The sequence below is a fragment of the Balaenoptera acutorostrata genome, chromosome 6 (assembly GCF_949987535.1).
Source record: "Balaenoptera acutorostrata chromosome 6, mBalAcu1.1, whole genome shotgun sequence".
In the NCBI taxonomy this organism is placed as follows: Eukaryota; Metazoa; Chordata; class Mammalia; order Artiodactyla; family Balaenopteridae; genus Balaenoptera; species Balaenoptera acutorostrata.
Genome location: NC_080069.1, coordinates 73,891,794 through 73,915,927, shown reverse-complemented (window position 1 = coordinate 73,915,927; position 24,134 = coordinate 73,891,794). Strand labels below are relative to the sequence as shown.

The following is a 24,134-nucleotide window of genomic DNA, read 5'->3' as shown; positions in this document are numbered from 1 at the left end:
TCTTCAAATCTAATTCTGAGTAAGTCGCAAGTCTGAGGTACAATGGAGGGTAAAAAGCCCAAAGGGTCTGTAATTTATCAAAGTGCTTTGTCAAATTCTTTTCTGGTATTGCTATACAGTACAGGCTGGCAACAAGCTGGCTAATGTCAATACTGCTCGTGTTAGAGATCCAGCTTACATAGTCAGTATGGGGATAGAAATGCCCAGTAGTAACAATTTCTCTTTTTATGCCAAAAATGTTTGTGACATAGATTATGTTCCCTGTTCTACAATCACAATGATGCATAGGATTTTGAAAAGAGAAACAAAATTTAGGAGAGCAGTGTCAAAAGGGGTGAAAGAAATAATCTCCATTCACCACTTTCATCTTTCTAGACTTTTCAAAATTATCAACCATCTTTCTATTTCTTTCATTTTTTTATTCACTGTAACTGGAAATTACTATGTAAACTAAGAAAAAAATCTACAATCTAATAATGATAATAATAGCTAACAGAGCACTTACTATGTATCAGGCACTGTGTGAAGCTTACCAACAACGCCTCAAACCAAACGCAGATTCCAACGTCCATGATTTTAAACATTATTCAATACTACACAGCACTACCTACCCTCCACATGGAGACATTCTTACAGCTTTTTATAGTAAAGTCTAAGAGGATATTACTACTAAAATAAGCCAAATAAGAAGAAAAATATGAATTCTTTCTTCTGCAATCATTAACCACTGCAGCCAAAATCCTAATGAGCCTTACCTTTACTGATTCAATTCATAATATATATTATATGAACTGGCACTGACAAACTCAAAATCTGATGTCAGCATATTGTACACACTGAAGATGACCAATAATAAAACCTATCAAACGTTTCTCTGTAGATGGCTTTTATTAGTTTAGGTCTTACAAAATAATTAAAAGTCCCTGAACTCTAACCTCATTTGAAAAGTCCAAATGACTGTTGGATCTTTTAGCACATATCTGAGTACCATTCATATTGTCCTATGTTGATCAGCCTTGGCCACGGACACTGAAGACATTAAAGCTAGCTGGAAAACAGGCATGGTTAGATGACAGTTAAGGAAGACCAAAGTCAATGAGGGTTCAGGGAAAAGTGAAACTACCTGAGACAGGGAAGACTTCGCAGGAGGGAGGGAGGGAGAAAGAGGTGGGAGGAAGGGATGAGTTCCAGAGAATGGCTAAAATAGCTTAGAAAAGTAGAGAAAAAGAAGGAATTCAAGGATTGACAGAGTGAGAGTTGAGAATACATTAAGAGTAAAGAAAGGATTTGGTAAGATACCTCCATGAGAAAATAAGTAAACCGTCCTGGGTAAAGTTAGGGCACTTCATGTAGGGAAAGAAGAGTCAAAGAGAAGACAGGAAAATAAGGAGGGAGTCAGAAGACCCTGAATATCAGTCCATGAACTTTGAACTGTAGTTGACCACGGAACAACTTAGGGGTTAGAGGCACCAAGCCCCCTCACCCTCGAAAATCCTCATACTGCTATCTCTGCCTCAAAAACAAAGGAATTGATAAATGACTCACCCAAGGGCAAGAAGCTGAAAGGGTTTGAACAGAATCAGGACTCAAAGCCTAGTTCTTTTAATTCCACATATTATGATCTCTAATTGAACACAAACTTTTCCCCATACTTAGTTAACTTAAAGATCTGTAAAATGAAAACACAGATACTATGTTTATTGGAAAAAAATCCACATATAAGTGGACCTGGGCAGTTCAAACCCTGTGTTGTTCAAGGTTCAACTGTATATTCTGTAAGCAATGGGGAACAATTTTATATATCACTATTTACATAACAGTCAATTAGGCAACAACAAAATATGTGATTCCCTAATGATACTTGAAGCAAGTCAACCTTGAACCTTAAATTTCTACAGGGCAATAGTCATGGTAAAAATATTCCATACAGCACATTTTGAATTTGTAGGTACTTAACAAACATTTCTAATTTTGTACCTAATAGTTGTTCTTAATTTGCTTAAATCCTCTTCTGAAACCAAGTCTGTTTTATTGAGGATGATGATATCCGCCAAAGCAACTTGCCTAAAGTAGCAAACAAATAACAGATGTCAAGAGAAATGTTAAGAAATTAAAAATAAATAAGAAACACTTCCTCAAGATCAATTAGCGGTTAAGAAGGATATAGTACTCTATGTAATGATTTAATTCACTCCTAAACTATTTATCATCCTTCAAATAGTAAGGATGAATTGTATTCATCACTATATAAACTCAGATTTCACATTATTCATTCAAAAAATATTTACTAAGTGCTCTTACTTGCTACTCTGAAACTACAAAGATAAGCCTCAAAAAGTTTACAATCAAGGATAGTTTACAATTAGGATGATTTTCAACTCATGATTTTCTTTGTAAAGAAATGCATAAAATTCTGATATCCAATGTGGTAAGGAACAAAGACACTCTACTTACTAAAATATTCCACGTAATAATTACCATAATTTTCAAAGAAATACAAAGAACAAGTTCACTTAACATTAATACTACATTGAACACTTTTATTTAAAAAATTACACTTGGATTTTGAACAATTATCTTCATCACTACGAATATTTATTTTCTCTGTAAAACAGATAAACTATTACAGAAATTCAAGTTAAAGAATCCAGTTGACAGGATGCTGGATAAAAAACAGCTTACTATAATTAGAAACTCTATTTTCTATTAACAAGAGTAGTAAAGCTGAGGATTCTTTAAAATTTCCTCAATTCTTCAGGAAAGTTTAATCACTAGACTATTTGTTCCCAATACTGGTTTTATGCTACCTGAAGGTATAGCTAATTATTTCAAAGAACAACCAAATTCTCAAAAATAAATCAACTTCAGTTCACTGAAAAGCAGATTTCAACAGTATGTACATCACAACCCCATTTTTATTTAAGTAAATTTCGTAAGAATAAAGATTGAATGTGCACATCTCAAAATATAGACAGTTGCAATCTTCAAATTGGAGGGCTTCTATATTTAACTTTTTTTTGGCTTTTATAACATTTTGCTATTTTCTATTTGGCTTATATTTTCTGTAACAAACATATTTTAATAAGGAAAAAGTTACAAAAATATTTAAGTTCAGTCTAATGTGAATCATAGCTATATACCAAATGAAGTGTTCAGGCAGGATTACAAAACAACAGAGTACCATATTCTAAAATGATAGGGAATCAATCACCTGCTTGCAGTCTATTAATGTCAAGATCATCTGTAGCAAATCTTGGGGTGGAAGGAGACCTCCCTTTTAAACCCAAGAGCATATTTAGTGACTGTTGTCTATCCCAAAACTCTTTTCCCATTAGCGAGAATATGCTTAGGGTAGGCAAACCAATTTAAATATGCATAAGTCTAAAGAGAACCCAATTAGGAACATACAGGTATTCAAACAAAAAAGTTCTAAATGCCAAATTGCAACTATTTCCATATTTATTCCTCTGTTGCTCTAAGTAACAGTGAACAGTTGAATCAATTTCTTCAATCCCAAAGAAATTGTATGAGAACAAGAAAATATTTTTAAATGTGAACATCTTCCAAGTTCCTCACAAAAAACTCCTGCACTCAGCACTCACTTTATGCTATAATATAGTTTTAAATAGAGAAAAGATCTTCCTTGACTATGTTTTTATGTTTCTCAGTTTGTTTTGTTTTTCATATCAATAATTTTCTTTTTCCATTTAGCCAGTAATCAATATATACTTTAAATAAATGAATACCTAGAAGCTTCATTGATAAGGCCATCAGGTTTTTCTTCTGCTAAATGCTAAATAAAAACAAAGTTTGAACAAAAGTTACTGTGGTGTAACACACAACCTAATGTCAACACAAAGGATTTTACTTTAGGGACTCCTTTCTTGCCTCTAATAAAAACTTCAACAAATTCTATTACTGAATACCCAAATTCAGGACTAACTTTTCTATCGGAACGCATTTTCTTCCTCACCTGTAATTTTTTCCCTACAGTGAACCTGTGAGGTGTGAGGGCTTAAACTTTGTCCCCCGACCTCTTCTTTTTCATAAATGTAAAACCCTCCAGATTTAAATAATGTCATAAAAACACAGAACATTATAGTTCAGATTTTAGGCAATTTCCTTTTTATAAAACTGTCTTTGTTTTAAATATTCATTATTACTTATTTAAAAAAAAGACATAACCACTGAAATTGTACTTTTAAAAAGTCTACTAGACTTTCCTCCATCCTACCCCACCCCCCAGCCCCCACCCCAGAACCATACACTCTATGAACTCATACTGGGCCCTTCCAATTCCCTAGAAACAAATTAGCTGTGTGAAGGACACAGCCCTATACCCAGCATAAAGCAGGTTATCATTTTGAAACCCACACTTGAATGATTTGGCCTCTCTGGGCAACTGTTTAGTTTGCACCCTGCCAGAGTCAAGCTAGTGCCAAAAAATACTTTGACGTTGACTTAGAAGCCCACAAGGTCATTCTGATCTCTCTGGAAGTAGTTATTATTTTTCTATAATCCTATTTATATCCCAAAAGTCACCAATGTCATAAGCTTCTTCTCTGAAAAATGTTCCACCTCCATTACCTTAACCCTCAATAGATGTTTCCTGTCACAATAAAAAGCTGCCTACTGATGTCAGAGGCAATTCGATTATATAATACTTTTTGCATTTGAATTGAACTCCACAAATTATTAAATCCTTTTACAAACACTATCTCATTTAGCCTTCATAACGATTATGGGAAATGGCTATTCTCAATTTATAAAAAAGAAGCTAAATCTAACACTGTCACCATCACGGGATACCTTACCATAGGGCGATTTTTCAAAAATGAAAATGGGCTCAATAGAAGGAAAATGAATATAATTTTTAAATCTTTGTGAAAGCTTTTTATGTCATATAAAATCAGTCTTGCAAACAGCGTTACACAAATGTTAATAACTGCATAAAAGTATATGCATAAGATTACCTAAAAATTATATTCAAAATTATTTCATCAAATCAGTTTTACAATTCATGAAGAGGTAGATCATTAAGGTATTTGGATAGTTTGGGACCTAAGAACAAGTTGGTAATCATTTTATTTAATAGTCTTGGTAAAATCCATAGAGAAAAACTTTTTTTCTTCTAAAAGTTTGCCAAATTCTATTTTTAGGGAAGCTAGCCTAAACTAAAACTAGAGTAATGATGTACTGATCTCCACTTTAGGTACAATCTTATAAATTCAACTGCAGACCCACTCTGAAATTATGGAAATCACAGAACTTGAAGAATATTGTATCAAAAATTGTTTCCTGTCAAAAGACCAAGTTTACTATTTTTGCTAATTATTGTTGGCCTGAGGCTATAACAAATCCTTTCATTACGTCCTCTAGAGAATAAGGGCTATTACCATCCCGGGAATAGTACCTGGCACCCAGGTTCAACAAATACTTATTGAATGAATTCTAGTTAACACCTCCTATTTGTTGACACAGATACATGGATGTTGTTATCTGAAAAATTCTACATAACGTGAAGCAACAACTCCCTTTCTTTTCAGCAGTAAATCTGTTTAGTAAAGATGTATTTTTAGCAAGGTATCTGTCTCTGAATGATCCTATAATAAGTTCTTTTAAATTTTTGAAATATTAGCAAAATATTGTATTTTTGACCTTTTGGAAGATTTATTTATATATGAATTTGGGGCTTTCTGGCTGTGAGCTGGAGGTGTATAAAAAAGATATGGTAAGAAAATCAGAGATTTTTTTTTGACTATCCATACCTAAATGTAACTAATAAAATAGTATTAATATTTTCACAAAGTAACTCATGTTTTTAATGCATCTAATCTAATCTCCAGAAGATTAGAAATTTTCACTCAAAGCTAACGGGGATGGACTAACATTTCATGACCTCTAGGAAGTCAAGAAGTATCAAATATAAAAACATGTTAAAATTCCCCAAAATAAAAACCTGCCAATAGGTACAACTCTATTAAGAATATGATATGTAATAAAACATATAAAAAAGCAGAAGAGATAAATGTCCCTGTTCTATGCACATATGAAGGCTATACAAACATAAACAAATAATAAATGCACACTAACATTTATTTTCTCTGGCTATCAGCCCATTTCCCTTATGCAACTTCTTACCTTCCCAAGTCAAACTTTGCAAAAAGACTAAAACCAATGTCTGCTATTCCAAAGGACATTCTCCAGTAGCACATAATACACCATTAGTCATTAAGTCAGATGACTCCCATTTACAAAGTGAAAAAATGGAAATTGTGACATTCTATTTTACCTGTACAGGCAAGGAAGGAAAAATTTTTGCAAAATTTTTTTCAAAATATTGTGTGTGTGTGTGTGTGTGTGTGTGTGTGTGTGTGTGTGTGTATCCCCAACAGATTCCTCATCTCTGCTTAGAGACTGTGGCTTTTGCTTATATATCAAGAAAAAGACCAGAAAAATTTTGCTACTAATTAATCCAACATATCAAAAAGGTTAAGGTTCCACCCTCTAACTTAGCACAGCATAAGAAAGAAAGGAATCCTTTGAAATAACACCATCGTATGACACAACTTCATTAAGGGCTTTTATGTAGAAATAGAAACAAGCTGGACCGATAAAAAGAAAGAAAGAAAGAAAAAAAAACACTGTTGTTGACCAAAGTGGAAAGAAATCTAGTGTCAAAGATGTCAGTGACATTTTAAAAAAAAGAAGCAGCAGCTATTTCTTTCCAATGGATTGGTTATAGATCTAACACTATTTTAGCTTTTAAGAGAAGATTATTGCATAATGTCAGTCTATTTATTTTTCTGGTCTTTTCCAAGCCAAACTGTTTTCTGACTGAATTGTTTCAACAGCTTGTGCAATATAACAGAAGAACCAAAAAGAAACCTCTGACTTGACCTTTTCTGTGTAACTTCATTCACTGATTCTATTGCATTAAATGCTGTCACTTTTGCAGAACTGAAAAGGACAATGTCAGTAGCCTGGGTGTCAAGTCCTGAGAATAGAGAGCTGTCATTTGAAGTTGTCCAATTCTTTGCCCATGATTAAAAAATGAATATTTCAGATCAATGGGTGACAATCCCATTAGAGTGATAGCCCATGATATCAATTACCACTTCAGTTTCAATTTGGCTGGCTGGCCACAAGGTACCATTTCTCAGCTTTACTTCTGATGGGCTGGCTCTGTGAAGCATGACACCCTTAAATTGCTGCCCATTATCCAAGTGTCATTACTTGTACTGCCTCAGAATTCTCTGAATCACAAGCAGCTACTGAGGTCAAGCTTTGCAACCAGAGGAATTAGACAAGTTGGCAAATCCTTTATATAAAGGAAAAGTTATTTATTTGGCACCTGATGTAGAAAATCTAAAGTTTCCATTATCCTGACAGTATGTCAGTTTTGTGTAGGTATATTGATTTAATAATTTAAGATGTTTTATCAAGGTGGGAGGGGGTTAAACGTTTGCTGTGTCTGCATTATTCAGAATGTTGCTTTGTTTTTTTTTTGGTCTCTATCACACTCATGGTAGATTCTATTTAACTCCTTTCCACATCCAAATATACATATAAAATTATTCCCATAATCATAAATACATAAAGAGTTTGATTTTGGGTCTGGTACTGTAAGTCTATCAAAAAAAATAAATCCTACTATCCATCCTGAAGATATCCCAAATTTGGCAATAAATCTATATAGGAGATGGATTCAAACATGCCCTTTAATAAACATTCAGAGTGAAGAATTTGACTTTTTTTTTTTTTGCTTCCTCTGTAAACATTTTGCTAGAAATATCATGATTTCAGAACAGCTGGAATATTTCTGAGTAAAAACTGTAATATCTGGGGTCTTTCTTTGGTTCTTAAGACTATTAATAAATTTTGACTTAAAAATCTAAAAAGGATTCATCTCCCAAACTTCTCAAATTAGGGTGCTCTATCCCTGAGGGAACTGAAGGGCCAAGGAAGGGGTATTGGTAACCATTTGACAAGCCTGCCATCCTAATTAAAGGTTTGGAAGAAAAACAAACTTGTTCAAATTAAGAAATTCAGATATATTGTCGGGTAGAATACAAAATGGACATGAATTTTTAAACATTAAATTTAAACTTCTAAGAAATGATTACTTTGGGCACTATTCATATCGCCAGACTGGGTCAGGAGATGGAGGATAATTTCACTCTCTTCTGCCTCTAGTAATTTTTCACTTGGAAAGTTGAGAAACACCACTTTACTTTATGCGGCAAAATGCATTTTAAAATCTTACTAAGTGCATTTTGTGAACTGAAATTCATTTAAATGCATTTCCAGACCTTGCCAGTCGCAAAACATTCACAGCAAGATGCCTTTTAAAGGAGAGTTTCTCCTCCCTAAACCTAGGCATAAATCCTGATTTCCTCAAAATATGGGAAAGCAATATATTTTTTAAAAACTCAATCATCTGCAGCTTGTGTCTGACAGCAGTTTAACAAGAAAAATAAGCTCTCATATGCTTTATCAAGCTCAATTTCCTCTATCAAACAGAAAAACTCATCAACATTGGGGCTGAATCCTAGTGAGGGGTTACACATACCCAAACTTTATCCTGTATTATCCTTATTACAAAATATTACACTTCAAACTTTTATCACATCAAGCCAGAGAAGCAGAAAATAAACATTTAACCTAGAAACACAAAATAATAATTAAAAGACACACACAAATTTCATCTACTGTTCAGGATACTTTAAAAAATACTATTTTTTTTTTTACCATAAGTATTTGCTTTATTATTCTTCATGCTTTTTAAACTTCCAAAATATGATATATTAAATTAAAAATGTAACTCACTGGCTTAACACACACAGTTTCTGATAATATTACTGCCATTTTAAAAAGTACCATCTTTTATATTTACAGTAGAAAAATATTTTTGTTAAGGATATTTCAAACAGACACAAACATAGAAAAAATAATATAATCAATCCCCATATAATCAGCTCTTAACAAATAATTAGTAACTCACAGCAATCTTTCAACTTACATTTAATCCATATTTTGAATCCACAACAGTTATGATACCTACAAAGGAATAAATCTTTTAATCATCTTTAACTTAAGAATTAAAATTAAAACTAGTCTATTTCAGTTCACAAATGTCACTCAATAAAATACTGTTTTTTCTCTTGCCAGCACAGCAATTTAATTCAATTCCATTAGTAAGCAGATGCATTTCAAACATGAACCTAGCACTATTTTAAGGCACTAGATGGGACATAATAAAAACAAATATTTAAAATTAAACAAACAAATAAAAAGGAAGATAAGATTTCTCTGGCCTTTAAAAAGCTTACAATCCAAAACATGAGACAAATTTCATAATATAAAGTGGAATGTGATAAATTACACAAGACAGCTTATCTTTATTTTCACATAATCAAAATCGAGACTTTTCTTATTTAAATTATTGCTTAACAAATCTGAGGCATCTTAGAATATCTCTCACCAATCTAACTCACAACTGTTTTATCTAAGATGTACCTAAGTTTCCAAATGATCAATTAGTTTGGCAGTCTCTGAATTTATATGCTAAATAATTTTTTCGAAGGACAACAGCAGAATGAGTTTGATGACGCCTAAGGAATTTAACCAGCTACATTCCATATATATTAGGGCCAAATGATGAGGCCCAGCTTCAAAAATTCTTAAAGTTCACCCCTTAGTCTATGAAAAATATGGTCTACAGAAAGGTGAAGAATCAGGTGTGGGGTGTTGCAGGGAACATATTTGCCTAATCCAGAAAGTTTCTAATATGTCTTAAATGAAGTCTATGAATAAGATTGCCCAAAAGTGTTATGGTAAAGAGAGCAAGGGGTAGGGGGCTTTGTTTCATTCTTATCTTTAAGGGAAAATGAAAGCAGAAATTTGATCCTCATACTATATATGTTATTTAAAATAAAAAGCTCTAATATATACTAAGTGCATAAATTAAACAACAGGGAATATAGAAAATCTACATAGTATTAAAAAGGAAAACCTTAATGGAAGCACTAAACTGGTAGTTGAGATTATGATTGATATCTAGTTCTACTACTGTCTGGGGCTTTAGAATCAGTATGAACAAAGACTTATTTCATCATCAAACTAAACAAGCTTAAAAAGAGTACCAATACAAGGAATTTAAAGTATAATATGAATACACAAAAATGATCTTAACCATAACATTAACATTTTACTTGAAAATTTTTAAAAAAATTCATTTCTAAACTTACCATCAAGATAAATATCAACCCCTAATTCAGCATCAACCCAAAACATAGAAGCTACAGCACCTGAAAATATATAATATTCATCAAATAAAAATATTTCTTCAAACTAGGAAACAAAATTCTATCCATAATTTTTTAATTTGCCCCAATGGAATTAGCAGACAAACACATATATGAATTAAATATGGGTTTTCAATCTTCTTAAGGAAATCACAGTGATAGAACCATTTACTATTTTATACCCATTTCTTCCCCTCTCTCTACTTCAATAAACAAAAAAAACCCAACTCTTATTACATACAAACCCAATATCAAGCTTTTACCAATGCCATAATAATTTACCAATAAATAATATCAAATAATTTGGGCAGAATGGCTATGTGCACACAGGTCTTATTTTTATTTTCTCTCTCCTGAATATAATAATCATACAGTTCACAAATAATTATCTCCCTAAAGGAAAGCAAAGCAAAACATAGATAAATCCAAAATCACTTGTCTAAAATTTTTTTTTAATTTTTTAAAATTTACTTGTAAGTTTTACAGAAGAATAAAAGTAAAATTATACACTCTATGGCCTTACTAATAAATCCTTACACTATTTATTAGTACTGATATAAAATTTAGAAATTTTTTTTAATTGAGAAAAAATAATTTCTAAATAAGAAATTAAAACTTGTTTTTGACAGAAACTGGTTCAATACCAAACCACACACCCTGATTAGTATGCCACAACACAAGAAAAAAGAAAACTGACAGTAAAGAAAGAATTTGATTTTTCAAAGCATCACAGGTCCAGTTAGTGACAGAGCTGTCTAAAAGGATGAGTCCTGGGGAAAAACAAGGATAACTGAACTCATTCCAATGTCTAAAGCCGTCCACCTACCCTGACGAGATGTGGTCTCCCAAGCATCACTCTGTGTCAACAATGAAATACCTGTCAGCAGTTTACAGTGATTACTCATGCAGGATATAGCAAGGGCCACAAGATCTAATGGTTTCCTGATATCTATTGATTTTTTCCCAAAAACTTAATAGTTTTCCAATTTGACTGAAATAGGATTTGTGAGTAACAGGGGCTGAATCAATGCCTGTCCTTTTCAAGGAAATTACTTTACCATGACAATTATTTAGCTTAGAACTGGAGAGTGTCAGTCTTTTAAACAGGAAACAACTGAATTGTCAATAAGAATTTTCTTCACTTACTTGGCTAACAACATGATTTTAATTAATGAAGGAGAAAAGTAAATCTATTGTGAGTACAATTACTCCAAACAATAAGTTATTTTTTTAAAAGTATTAATTTTTTTCACTCAGTAAAATTCCCAGCATTGTACATAAATCTTTTTTTAAATTCATTGATTTCTATTCAGAGAGCTTATAAGTCCGATAGTTAACATTTGCCTAGTATTAAGTTGAACTGTAAGAGTGTATTAGAGCTTTTATTCTAAATCTGATGTGTATCTTTGGCTTAATACTTACCAGACTACAAAAGAAAGAACTACTTAAAATTTGGATGCAGGTGTTTAACAGGGGGAGTAAAGATGAGAGAATGAAGTTAATTAGTGATTCTAAACCCAGGGTAGTTTTTCTCCCCAGGGAATATTTGGCAATGCCTGGAGAAATTTTTGGTCATCTCAACTACACGAATGCTACTGGCATGTAGTAGGTAGAAGCCAGGGATTCTGTTAAACATCCTACAACACACAAGACAGCCTCCTAAAATAAAGAATTATTCAACCCAAAATGTCATTTGTACCAAGGTTAAAAAACCCTCAGCTAAATTATAGAATCTCCCTTCTTCAAAACCTAACAAAACAAAAAATAAAAATAAACAAAATAAAATTTTGAGAGCCAAATTTTATCAGCAGCAACCAAATATACAACTTCCTGCCATAATTTTTGGGTGATAGTAAAAATAAAAAACAGAAAGTTCTATGTGATGTATGATAGTCGTTAATTCTACCCCAATACTCAACAAGAGGTTATAGATAAGTAGTTTACAAAATCCTAATATTTATCAGAAATAGCTTTCAAAATGGTGAGAAGTAGAACTGAGGGAGAAATAAGCAATACAGGAAAAAGCCAACAAAGAAACTTCAAGGGTAAAATTTTCTAACCGTCTCCACACTTTTAGTGGCAGGAGTCACTTTCTAGGGCTCAGAGCAAAATGAAGCGAGACGTCTGAAGCTCAAGGATGTCCCTGCAAAAGATACGGGAAATCTATTCATGAGTAGTTTGAACTAATACAGGAGGGGAACACTTGGTATTGTAGGAGAACAGAGCCTAAAAATCATATTGCCCATCTGGCTCTCTCAATCACTTCTTTTCTCTCTGCTTCCCCATCCCCGCTCCCAGCAATACCCAGCTTTCAAACTATGGCTCAAGAGAAAAACAAGTTTAGGTAACATGGGTAGGGTATTTAAAAAATTCATGAACACCACATCTAAGTAGACAGTTCTCTGAGCCTCCTATATCAAGCATAAACACGGTGAAAAAACTATGCACATGTTACTACAGATTAAAAGAAGCAAAAAGCAGATAAAAGGAGGGAAAGAAAAAAATGAACAAATGAATGGGGAATATAGATGGCAAAGAACCTGCTCTGGAAGGAAACATAACTGAAGAAACCAAAGAAAATTCCTAAGGGCTTCTTTATAATAAGAAAGATAAAAACAATATAATCTTAATTAAAAACAAGCTCTAGGTAATTCCCTGGCAGTCCAGTGGTTAGGACTTGGCGCTTTCACTGCCGTGGCCCAGGTTCAATCCCTGGCTGGGGAACTAAGATCCCGCACGACATGGCCAATAAATAAATAAATAATTTTTTTAAAAGATCAAAAAGAAACAAGTAAAACTATTTTTTTAAAAAAAGAGAAGAGCTTAAAAAAAAAGAAAAAAAAGGCTCTAAAGCAAAATAAAACAGAATAATATGAAAAGGTAGTTTATAATGCTAAAGAAATAAAACTTAGGGCCAATGTACCATTACTTAATCAATTAATTCATTTAAAACATCAACAGACATTGGTGGAAACAATTACGGACAAAAATGAAGATTTGAGATGATTACAGTAAATGCAGAGGCAAAAGACATATCAAAACAATTAGAAGATAATAAACATGGAGAACAAAAGAAAATTCAACATACGAAAAATTCGTGTCATAAAGAAGAGAACACAATAATTTGACAGAAAAATTCTTCATGGTAATAAATAAGGAAAATATCCCTAAATGAAGCACTAACCCTACAGACTAAAGAGTATATTGTAATCCAGGAAAATATGATTATGAATGACACCTAGATGTATCTTGGTTATATTACTGAACTTTAAAAATAAAGAAAATTTTTTTCAGGCATTTTAGATGAAAAAGCGAGTCACTTTCAAGGAGGCAGGAAAAAAATCAGATTTTTCTACAGTAAAATTCATTGCTCCAATATAATAAAATAATAACCACAAAGTTCTAACAAAAGTGTTCTGAGGATATTACCTCCTGCCAACTTGTTTTTCAAGACTGAAAACCACAGGCAGACATTCTCAAACATTAAAGGAAACAACAGCACTGAAACTCAAAGAATACAGCACTCACAAATCCTTCCCGATGAAAAGAGAAAAATACTGCACGAGGAAATCCAGCCAATCAAAAATACTAAGAGATCATGATGCAACATTTTCAAAGTTCTGAAGGAAAGAAATTGTGATACGAAAATTTTATACCTAGCCAAGTAATCCTTCAAGTATAAAAAAAAAAAAAAGACGAGCATTCTCAAGCAATGAAGTATGCAAGATCTAAAGGAATACAGCACTGAAACTTGAAAAGATTACCTGACCATGAAATTCAGTCAATCAAGAGATTGATCAACTCAGGAATGGAGGAGCCATAGTGCTGGTAAAACAGTTTAAACACAGGACTAAACAAAGTATGACAGAATATAAATGTTAGAAACCTTGACAACATAGCAAAGAATACAATGAACCAAAACCAAATGGCAGAAGGTGGAAGTGTTTTAATTCCCTCATCCTTTATGCCAGAGAGTCAATAGGTACAACCCTGAAAATTTAAACATGTAGTTTAAAAAATAACTTGTCCAATTTATGTTCTTTATAATTTTTTCCTTTTTTTCTTATCTCTTATCTCATATCTCTTACAGTGAAGAAGCATTTATCTGACATTCAGCAATTCTTTCACTTCTTTCAAGTTCTCTTCTTTTAGGTTCAAGTAGAACTGCATTAATAATTATTTAGAATAGCACAAAGAATGTGATCCTATTTTATAAAATTACTTCTGCATATTTACACATGGAGCGGGGTTTCCCAAACTTATGCATGTGTAAGAATCACCTGGGGGGCTTATTAAAACAGATTGCTGGCTTACAATACAGCACATATAGTATTGTTGTAAAGTATACAACCTCTAACTGTATAGTGGTTATCTCTGAACTAAAAGTTGACATATTTTATTTCTTTCTAAAACAAAAAACAAAAAAAACCAGATTGCTGGGTCCCACCCTTAGAGATTCTGATTCCATAGAGCTCAGATGAGGCCCAAGAATCTGTATTTTTCCCAAGCTACCAGCTGAGGCTGATGCTGTCATTCAACATACCACAGCAAGTAGCCCTGGCACGGAGAAATCCTTGGAATAAAATTTACCTACTTGTATTTTACAGTAGTGAGATATAGGGCAATATTTTTTTTAACTTTCTTCTTTGTATTTTCTTAGTTACTGTTTAAATTTTTTTTTAATGATCAATGTTTCATTTTCACCCAAACAATAAAAATCATTATTCTAAAGAAAGAAGAAACATCAAACTGTTTATACCTACAATTTGTACAAAAGCTTTCTCTGAGATTTTTATTTAATTTTTACTTCCTCTGAAAAGCTAAACTGTGTTTTAGTAAATTCACCTACTCTCAAAATTACAAGAATTTTTCTCTATGCAGTGGCTACAATGAAAGAAACTGATATTTTCTATTTCAAAAAGAGGCACACAATATACTTTCCCATCTTACCAGATTTAAATTAATATTTAACATCAATGTAATGGTCCAAGTCCTATCATCAGTCAGACCTCTTGGAAATGTATGAAAATGTATGAAAAATCCATGCCTACTATAAGGACCAAAAGAGCCTAACTCAATCCTAATTTGAAAACATAGGGACAATGTTATTACATAATACTTCAAAATAAAGTAACAATTGATTACATTTGAACCTTCAGTACACTCCAATATTTCTTTTAAACAATTATGACCCCTTCAATAAATTATTCCCAAACAGTTCTTTAATACGGTTTTATGGCGCAATGTCATAGACCCAGATCAAAAAAGAAATAATGGTATGGGTCAGCCTTACAAAACTAAATGTTCTGCATACTTGGAATAAAGATGTTAAGGCACAGAAACCCATTGTTAGAAACAGGTAGACTTTGTGTAGCTTTCAACAGGGAAGTTTGGATGTAATTCCATTCAGAGGTAAAAATTTCATAGATAATCATTATTAATTGCACACCAGAAAAAAAGCCTTGATGTAACTCTCTACCTTATGACAATATTTACAAATAAAATTATTTCAAGTTTAATAGTAGAAAAACAAAATGCTAACAATTAATTTAAAGGGAATAAGTATTTCTCGGATTTAACTCCAAAAGTCCTTAGATATCTCTAAATGACCCTCTACGAAAACTGGATTAAAAAGCAATCAGAATTAAGATCTCTGTAGAGCAGAACCAACCAAATATATACTAGAAGTAGAATGTCTCCTTTTTCCCTACATTTTATTAGATTTTTCTAATATTTTTAACAACTTTTGTTCATGCCAATAACCCTAATCGATAGAACTTCAAATTTTATTAGCATGTTAAAAGTACCAAACACTTTGATCATCATTCATCTGCCAAAGAAACATGCGACTCAGTATTTTTTCTCCTTTAAAGCAAAATAAAAAATTTTTAATTTAGAGTAAAGCTTTAATACTCATTTTAGATATTTCTCTAGTCCATTTATTTTTAAATGTTTAAGAACTATATTCTGGTTATTAATAATAACATTTCTTACCAGGATCTGCTAATCCAGTGGTCTCTAACAGTATGTAATCAAATTTCCCTTTCTTCTGCATCAAATTTTCAATAGCTCTAAGGCCACTGTCCCTGGAGAATGCCAAAACATGATATACGTTGATTGCCTGAATATTTTAAAGTGATCATCACAAACATTTAAAAATATATTTAGCAACCAGGGATAAAGATATCTTTAGGCATGTGGAAATTTACCTCAGTCCCAAGCTTCTAACATGTCCATCCAGTATTTACCAGTTTAGGGGAGGGGAGGGAAATGGATGCATATATGCTGACAGGTAACAAGAAATCAGATACTTGATGAGTTAATACTTTAATTTTATTAAAATTAAAAGCAAAAAAAAAAAAAAAAAATTAAAAGCAGAGGGAATTTTAATATACCTGACTAAAGTAAGTCAGAACCTGTTATTTTTATAGCTTTATGAAAGAAAAAAATCAATATAGAAAATGACAAAATTTAGGAATTACAGTAGCTTAATATAACAGCTAAAGGGACACTACAATTAAATACCTTTCAATTCTGTTCTGAATTAGGGTAGCAGGCTTTAATTTCCTTTTTTTCTTAATAATATCAAAAGTGCAAGAAAATACTTAATTTTAATTGTCTAAGAAAATCTGTTATGTTTTAGCCTTGTTAATACACTTGACTCAAACACCTAAGATAGTAAATGATGTAGAAGAAATTTAATTCACTAGAATATACAAAATCAACCGTATGGGTATTAATTTTCCTAATTTGCTCAACAAACACTTGAGTGACTACTATGTGTCACTCCTTTTCAAAGAGCTGTTATATTGGTGAATAAAACACTGTCCTTGGAAACAACTATAACTGGTGGAACAGGATGTGAGGTTTTTCTCTTTTTTCATGGTCATTTATTTTTGTTTTTAGAGGTTGAATTCTTGGAAATAAGACCAATGACTTATTAAATTCAGAATAATCATTTTTTATACATTAAATGAGACTTTCATGCACCACAGGGATTATTAATTAAACCCTGACATCAAAAATAACAACAAAAAACTCAATAAAAGGACCACAGCATTAGAGCAGACAGAAAAACAAGGCATCAAGAAATGCTTTAAGAAAATGCATCCTAATAAGTCATTTACTTGAAAATACAGTGAAGAAGATTATGTAGATTCAGTTAATTTACATAAGGAAATCAAAGCTAGAAATATAACCAATAAACATTTCCAGAAGCCAACAAGCACACAGTAAAAACATTCCTCACTTTACGGAACAGCAGAGGCAACCGTTTCTAAGTTCCAGCCATTCTTCGTAGAGTTCTCCACCTTGGCTGACAGCTAAGGATTTCTCCAATGCACTTCCTAGAATGATTAACAAGAAGCACTCTTTAGATTATGTCCACTAGTCAGCCAAAAACAAAGATGAGTATACTCAATAATGGAGCAGATTTCAAAGCAGACAATACATTTCGTAACTTTTATTCTTTCATTCTATTCAGGCTGCCTCAATATTTTAAACTATACTACTCTAGATTATTTTAGCTTTCCTTTCTTTAAGAGAATTTAAGCCCCTTAAGAGGCAAATGTAAAATCTACTTCCTCTTTAGGCCTCTTACTAGCCTGCTCCCATTTCCTAATAAAGTAGCTATTTTAAAGGCGTTCTTTCTTGTCCATGGCCAACTCTCTAGATAGACCAATATGTTTATATATTGGTTTTTATATGCCCTTCAATCTCTTACCTATGTTTTCATTCTTCCTCTAAATTGTTTCTGTGTCTACTAGACAGACTGTTCAGTATTCCCCGTATGAGTTATACCCTTAGTTCATTTTGAGGAAGCTTTGCTTGGCCAGGGTACCAATGTGCTCACTTAAAAATTAAATTTTAATCAAATACACATACATTTCCTAGCAATGCTTACTTGAGAAAGGATAAAGTATATTTGAGAGCCTGAGATGCTTGTTATCAAATAAGAATGATTTAAAAGTCTTACTTTTCCTCCAGTAAAGAAACATACCCAAGCCAGGAAAGAGTTCTAAATGTCCAGTAAAGCAAATGACCAACAACAACAACAAAAAAAACCTGAATAATTTTTCACTTACATATATTTTTTGTTTATACTTCAGTTAGACAATGATAAAAGAGTTTTGAAAGGGGCTGCTACAGAATTCAGGGTGTAGAGAACATTAATAAAATGAAAAGGAAAGTATAACAAATGTTGTAAAGGACAAAGTTGTAAAAAAGGTCCAGAAAGAATGAAGATAGTAAGAAATAATAATAAATGTAATCAGTGTCCGACAGAAGATCAGTTAATAAGAAGTTAGAATTTAAAACTATGATTAAAAAATCTTAGGATTTTTATTTTTGTCTAACAGGACTCTTTAGTTTATTGAAACTACCTTCAGTTTACTAAAACCAGAAATGAAGTTCAACTAACAGGCCTCCCATCCTGTTAATAAACCTAGCTCCTTTACCAATTTGTAACTGAAAAAAAAGTATAATTTAAGAAATACCCCAACTGAAGTTATAGTTTTTGGCTAAACATGAGTTTTATTAAAATTCACACTTGAGAAGAAAAGCTTACAAAAGAAATCAGAGAATTGTGTCTAACACTGCTGTATACATTTTTTTAAACACAGTTCAATATTAAAGACAAAAAAACTGGAATGTTAAATGTACATATTTTCACAGATAAATGAAGTTGCTTGAGGATGGAGACCACATGTTTAACTTATTTTTTAAATCTTCTGTTTTAACTGCGTTGCAGAATAATAAACGTTCAACAAGATAAACTTATAAGCCTGAAGCATTTTCAAATATTTTTCGAAAGTTGCAATTATACAATACAGTCAGTACAAAAGGAACTTCCTAGTTGGTACAAAAATCTTCCTGAAAGATTTTCTTTCATATCCTTAGATTTTTATTTCTGGAGATATTTATTTTATGCAAAAATCTAATTTAATTCTGTTGGTATGAATTCTAAAGTTAAACAAAATAAAATTTTATAGAAATTATCTGATTTCAATATCTCGAATCTATACAAAATAAAGCTTGACATAAATGAATCTAATTTTTCCAAAACTATCTACAGCAATGTGTTCACATTATAATATCTTGCATTTTCATTTTAAAACATGGAATATCAATTCACCAGTTGAATTAACTGTCCAATAAATTCTTGCAGCATGGCATTTACTGAACTTTACTTACCTTCCCCAAATTCATTTAAAATCACTGCTATTCTTTTACTGTGTTGCTCTGTCAAAATATAGTTCAGAAGTGTTGTCTTCCCAGCACCTATAAAATATGTTGGTTTTAATAACAAAATTCAAAGACTACTTTTAAAGACACAAAAAAAGATATAAAGGGACTTCCCTGGTGGTCCAGTGGTAAAGAATCCGCCTTACAATGCAGGGGACGCAGGTTTGATCCCTGGTCAGGGAACTGACCCACATGCCGCGGGGCAACTAAGCCCGAGTGCCACAACTACTGAGCTTGCGGGCCTCAACTAAAGAGCCTGCGTGCTGCAAACTACAGAGCCCACGCGCCCTGGAGGCCGCGCGCCACAACTAGAGAGAGGAAACCTGCACACCACAACTAGAGAGAAGCCCGAGCGCCGCAATGAAGAGCCCACGCACCGCAACTAAAGATGCCGCGTGCCTCAACAAAGATCCCACATGCCACAACTAAGACCCGATGCAGCCAAAATAAATTAATAAATTAAAGTCTTAAAAAAAAGATATAAAGAGTCCCAACACTCTTTAAAATCTGCATGCTATTCAAATATTATTTAACAATGGTAAGAGAAGATTCTAGAGGAAAAGATTAAAGTATCCTTTGAAAACTATTAAAAATGCTTTATGCTAACATAAAATTTTATAAATATTTACAAATACTCCAACAAGGTGGGTCACATAGATTTCTTTGACCTCATATGACAAAAAAAATATGCCTTTTATATAACTTACACAATTAATGTAAGGGCATCTAAATTTTCTATTAAATAAGGAATTATTGAAGTAATGGCTCCTAAGGAATAAAGTACTTGTGTAGTTTATAAAACATAAAATATTTAAATCCCTTCACATGATGACAATGTTTCTTAGTCAAGAATATATGGTTTTGGGGCTTCCCTGGTGGCGCAGTGGTTGGGAGTCTGCCTGCTAGTGCGGGGGACACGGGTTCGAGCCCTGGCCTGGGAAGATCCCACATGCCGCAGAGCGGCTGGGCCCGTGAGCCACAACTGCTGAGCCTGCGCGTCTGGAGCCTGTGCTCCGCAACGAGAGAGGCCCGCGCATCGCGATGAAGAGTGGTCCCCGCTTGCCACAACTGGAGAAAGCCCTCGCACAGAAACGAAGACCCAACACAGCCAAAATCAATCAATCAATCAATCAATCAAACATACGCATCTGATTCAAGATCCTCATTAAAAAAAAAAAAAAAAAAAAAAAAAAGAATATATGGTTTACTTCCCCAGAATTTACACATAAAGACCTTTCTTTTATTTTAACATTCATCATTAACCAGACACAAATTCAGAATGTCTATATGGCTACTTTTAGTATGCTTAAAGCAATCTATAAAATTGATTACACACACACACATACAATGGAGAATGGACCTAGGAAATGTTAACAAAAGACACAATAATCAGTATTAGGAAAGAAAAGTTCATAAAGCTACGCTAACTCTATCCAGTAGGTGGCATATTACACCTAATAGATTCAGCTCAAGCAGAAGAAAAACTTTTGTCTTGTGAACCATACATACCAAAGTCCATGGAGGGGAAAACAAACAAACAAACAAGAAAACAAACAAACCCTAACTGCATGCACATACTAGTGTAGTTCAACTGTATAAATATGTCATTTATTTACCTATTTTTCTGCTGGTGCGCATTTGGGTTGTTTCTAGTGTTTTGCTATTACAAATAGTGCTGCTAAGAACTTTTACAGGTAAGCTTGTACACATCTTCTGAAGGACATTTACAAGATTTCTAGGGTATAACTAGGAGGGATTTACTGAGTAATAGAGTATTAATATCTTCAACTTTTTGGGGTCACATTCGTATAAAGCTATCAAAGGGATGGAAGGCTTGTATTTAGCGGGCTTTAGGAAGCTCAATATCACTAAAGGTTGACATTTAGAATGGAAGGGACAGAACTTAAGGACACATGGCAATGAGAAAATTCTTAAAACCAGTCCAAGTGTGAGACAGGTGCCCTGAGCATGAGTGCTGCCCTAAGCAGTGGCAGTGAAAATGGAAAGGAAGGGGTGGATGTAGGAGACCTAATAGAATTACTAGGGCTTCATAATTAACCATATTATGAAGCAAAAGACGTTGAGACACAGTTCAGTCAGTCAAAAGTCTCCTATGGACCAGATTTTATACTGAGCCTTGGTGAAAAATGCACAAAACACAGACAAACTCTCTCTACCTTCAGGAAGCTTAGAAACATTAAAGGAAGTGGGAGAAGGAGGGGAATTCAGAGCAATAAAGAGGCAATTATGTCACGGGATGACACATTCAATAGATGTACAAGATGTCAGGGAGCACCTAAGAGGGACATCTAGCCAGAGGACTAACAGAAGAAAGTATTCCTGGGGCCAAAACACTTGGCACATTGTAGAAGTAAAAGTCGTTCAGTGTGGCTGGGCCACAGTTTCGCAGGCTGAAGAGGTTGCCAAGAGCCAGATTGTAAAGCTCTTGTAATTCATGTTAAGGAATCTGAACTTTAACCCAAATAGAAACCACTGAAGGGTGTGGCAAAATCAGATTGACATTCATAAAGATCATTAAGGCTCAAATACAGAGACTATATTAAAGGGCACCATGACTCAAGACCAGTTAGGAAGCTTTTAGAATATTCCAGATGGTTGGGCTCACAGAAGCAACCATCATTCATGATGGGATGGTAAGATGAAGTTTTATACATGCTGAGTTTGACATGTCTGCCGGACATCAAAATAGAAACCAGCTGGGTATGAAGTTAAAAGGATGGACAGAGAGGGAAAAAAATAAATTTTAAAGAAGCCAGAAAAGCAAGTGGAAAATCTGATGAAAAATGTGATGGAAACCAAGGGAACAAGAGTTCAAGAAAGAGAAAATGGTCAAGAATAAGTAAGGAAACTATCCCCTAGATTCAGCAACAAAGTTGCTGGCATTAGTCCTCACTCCTAAGCTTCAGACCATTATCTCCAATGCTCTTCTGATCTAACAGTGAGCAAAATGGGGAAAGACAGGAGGGCAAGTCTAAACTATACTGTTTCAGACAAGAAATGTGCTCAACTTCGCAGTAGAGCAGCCTCTGAATAACAGTGGGAAATTCCTTTAATAATAAATAAACTCCTTTATAAAATTAATCCTGAGTAAAAATGAAAATAAACTTAGTCTACAAAGCAACAAAAGAGAAATGCCAGTGATTTAATTCCTATTTTTATGTAAAAGGCCCTCAGGTGCACCAAGTTTGTACTTGTCTCCTGCAGCATCTAGGAGTGGTATTATTTTCCCAGATCGTTTCACTTTATCTACATTTCTTAACTTTTTCCACACTTTTAATATGGTATTTATTCTAGCCCTTCTAGTTAACTGTAAAGTTTTAAAATAATACTTCTCAAACTTTTCCAGTAAAGTACCTCGAGTGTAAGCGTGTAAACTGTCCTTCAGGAAATTGTACTGTTTATAAAGCTATGAATTCAAGTGATCCCATGAACTCCTGAAAGTCCTCAGTTTGAGAAATATAGCCTTTGAGGGCACAGTAATTTTATTCTTACTCTTTCTCCTACAGTACTTTACAAACAGACCTCAAAAAAAAATGTTTGAGATATTAGTACTTTACACGAAAGTCTGTTAGAGACTGGCTCGTGAGGAAGAGGAATATACTGAGTAATGGTCCTCGGGTGTCGGGCATTTTCAGAAAGGTCACACTCTAATTGGAACAGAGTTATACGGTAGGTATTTCTTACCCCACCAAGCAGAAGAGAAAAGCAAAGGCAGACAGGTGACTGGAACTATTTCCGTTTTCAAGTGAGGCAGGTGAACTTTAGAAATACAAAGTAACTTGTTAGAGGTCACATGCATAATGAGGGGCGGGTCCGTGCTTCACACTGCAAAGCCAGAACTAGTTTCAAAAATGCGAGGCTAATTTTCAATCTCACTTGATAAATGTGACCCTAACTTAGAGGGGTCTGAGCATAACCTCTGAGATGAAAAGCAACCCAGCCGGGGAGCAAGTGACCCAGCCCCTACCTCAGAGACATTTGCTGTCGGCCAGAAGGCCCCGATGCCTAAGGAGAACAGGCACCATCAGCCTCAAACTCACAGGACAACAGCGTTCACTGCATTTTCTGACCGGGACTGTTAGTTACCTAAATACCCGGTGATAATTGTGACTGGGATCTTAGCGCCGGGGCCAGACGTTTCCTCCTTCTCCTCTCTTTGCTTCGTCTTAATGGGGACCAATTCAGGACAAGCCTCCTCCGCCTGCTCCTCTTCATCATCCGCAGAGCCAATAGCACGAAACATCCTGGCAAACAGCACAGCACACCTCCACCTAAGAGCAAACACCTGGGATCAAGACGCCGGCCCGCAGCTGCGCACGCTAAGCGCGCGGCGCGTGCTTGACGTCATCACTCCGCGACGCGTGGCGCCTCCTGATGCCGCCCACGGTTATTACCTGGTCTCCGGCTAAGGGCCGCCTCCCCTCTTAGACACGCCCCCAGGGGAACTGGGCAGGTCCCTGGGGCGTGTTCTCTGAACCGGACCCGAGCGAGGCGGACTTGCTGGGCCCAGACCTGACGCCGTCTCTGTGTGCGCCTTTAGCCTTAAAAGCTAATGGCTGGCTG

At 34.1% G+C, this 24,134-nt stretch overlaps 1 protein-coding gene across 2 annotated transcripts in view; it reads right to left on the bottom strand.

The window, feature by feature from the left end:
- The window catches only part of ZNG1A (Zn regulated GTPase metalloprotein activator 1A), a 46,911-nt gene extending 22,989 nt beyond the window's left edge, over positions 1 to 23,922 (bottom strand). For both annotated transcript variants that reach the window (XM_057548492.1, XM_057548493.1), the window contains exons 1-8: positions 23,658 to 23,922; positions 19,500 to 19,586; positions 17,557 to 17,653; positions 16,302 to 16,393; positions 10,251 to 10,310; positions 9,023 to 9,060; positions 3,747 to 3,793; positions 1,978 to 2,064 (exon numbers count right to left, since the gene is read on the bottom strand). In XM_057548492.1, the coding sequence (XP_057404475.1) occupies positions 1,978 to 2,064; positions 3,747 to 3,793; positions 9,023 to 9,060; positions 10,251 to 10,310; positions 16,302 to 16,393; positions 17,557 to 17,653; positions 19,500 to 19,586; positions 23,658 to 23,814 (665 nt within the window). In that variant the 5' untranslated portion in view covers positions 23,815 to 23,922. The remainder of the gene's footprint in view (positions 1 to 1,977; positions 2,065 to 3,746; positions 3,794 to 9,022; positions 9,061 to 10,250; positions 10,311 to 16,301; positions 16,394 to 17,556; positions 17,654 to 19,499; positions 19,587 to 23,657) is intronic.
- Between the last annotated feature and the right edge of the window lie 212 nt (positions 23,923 to 24,134).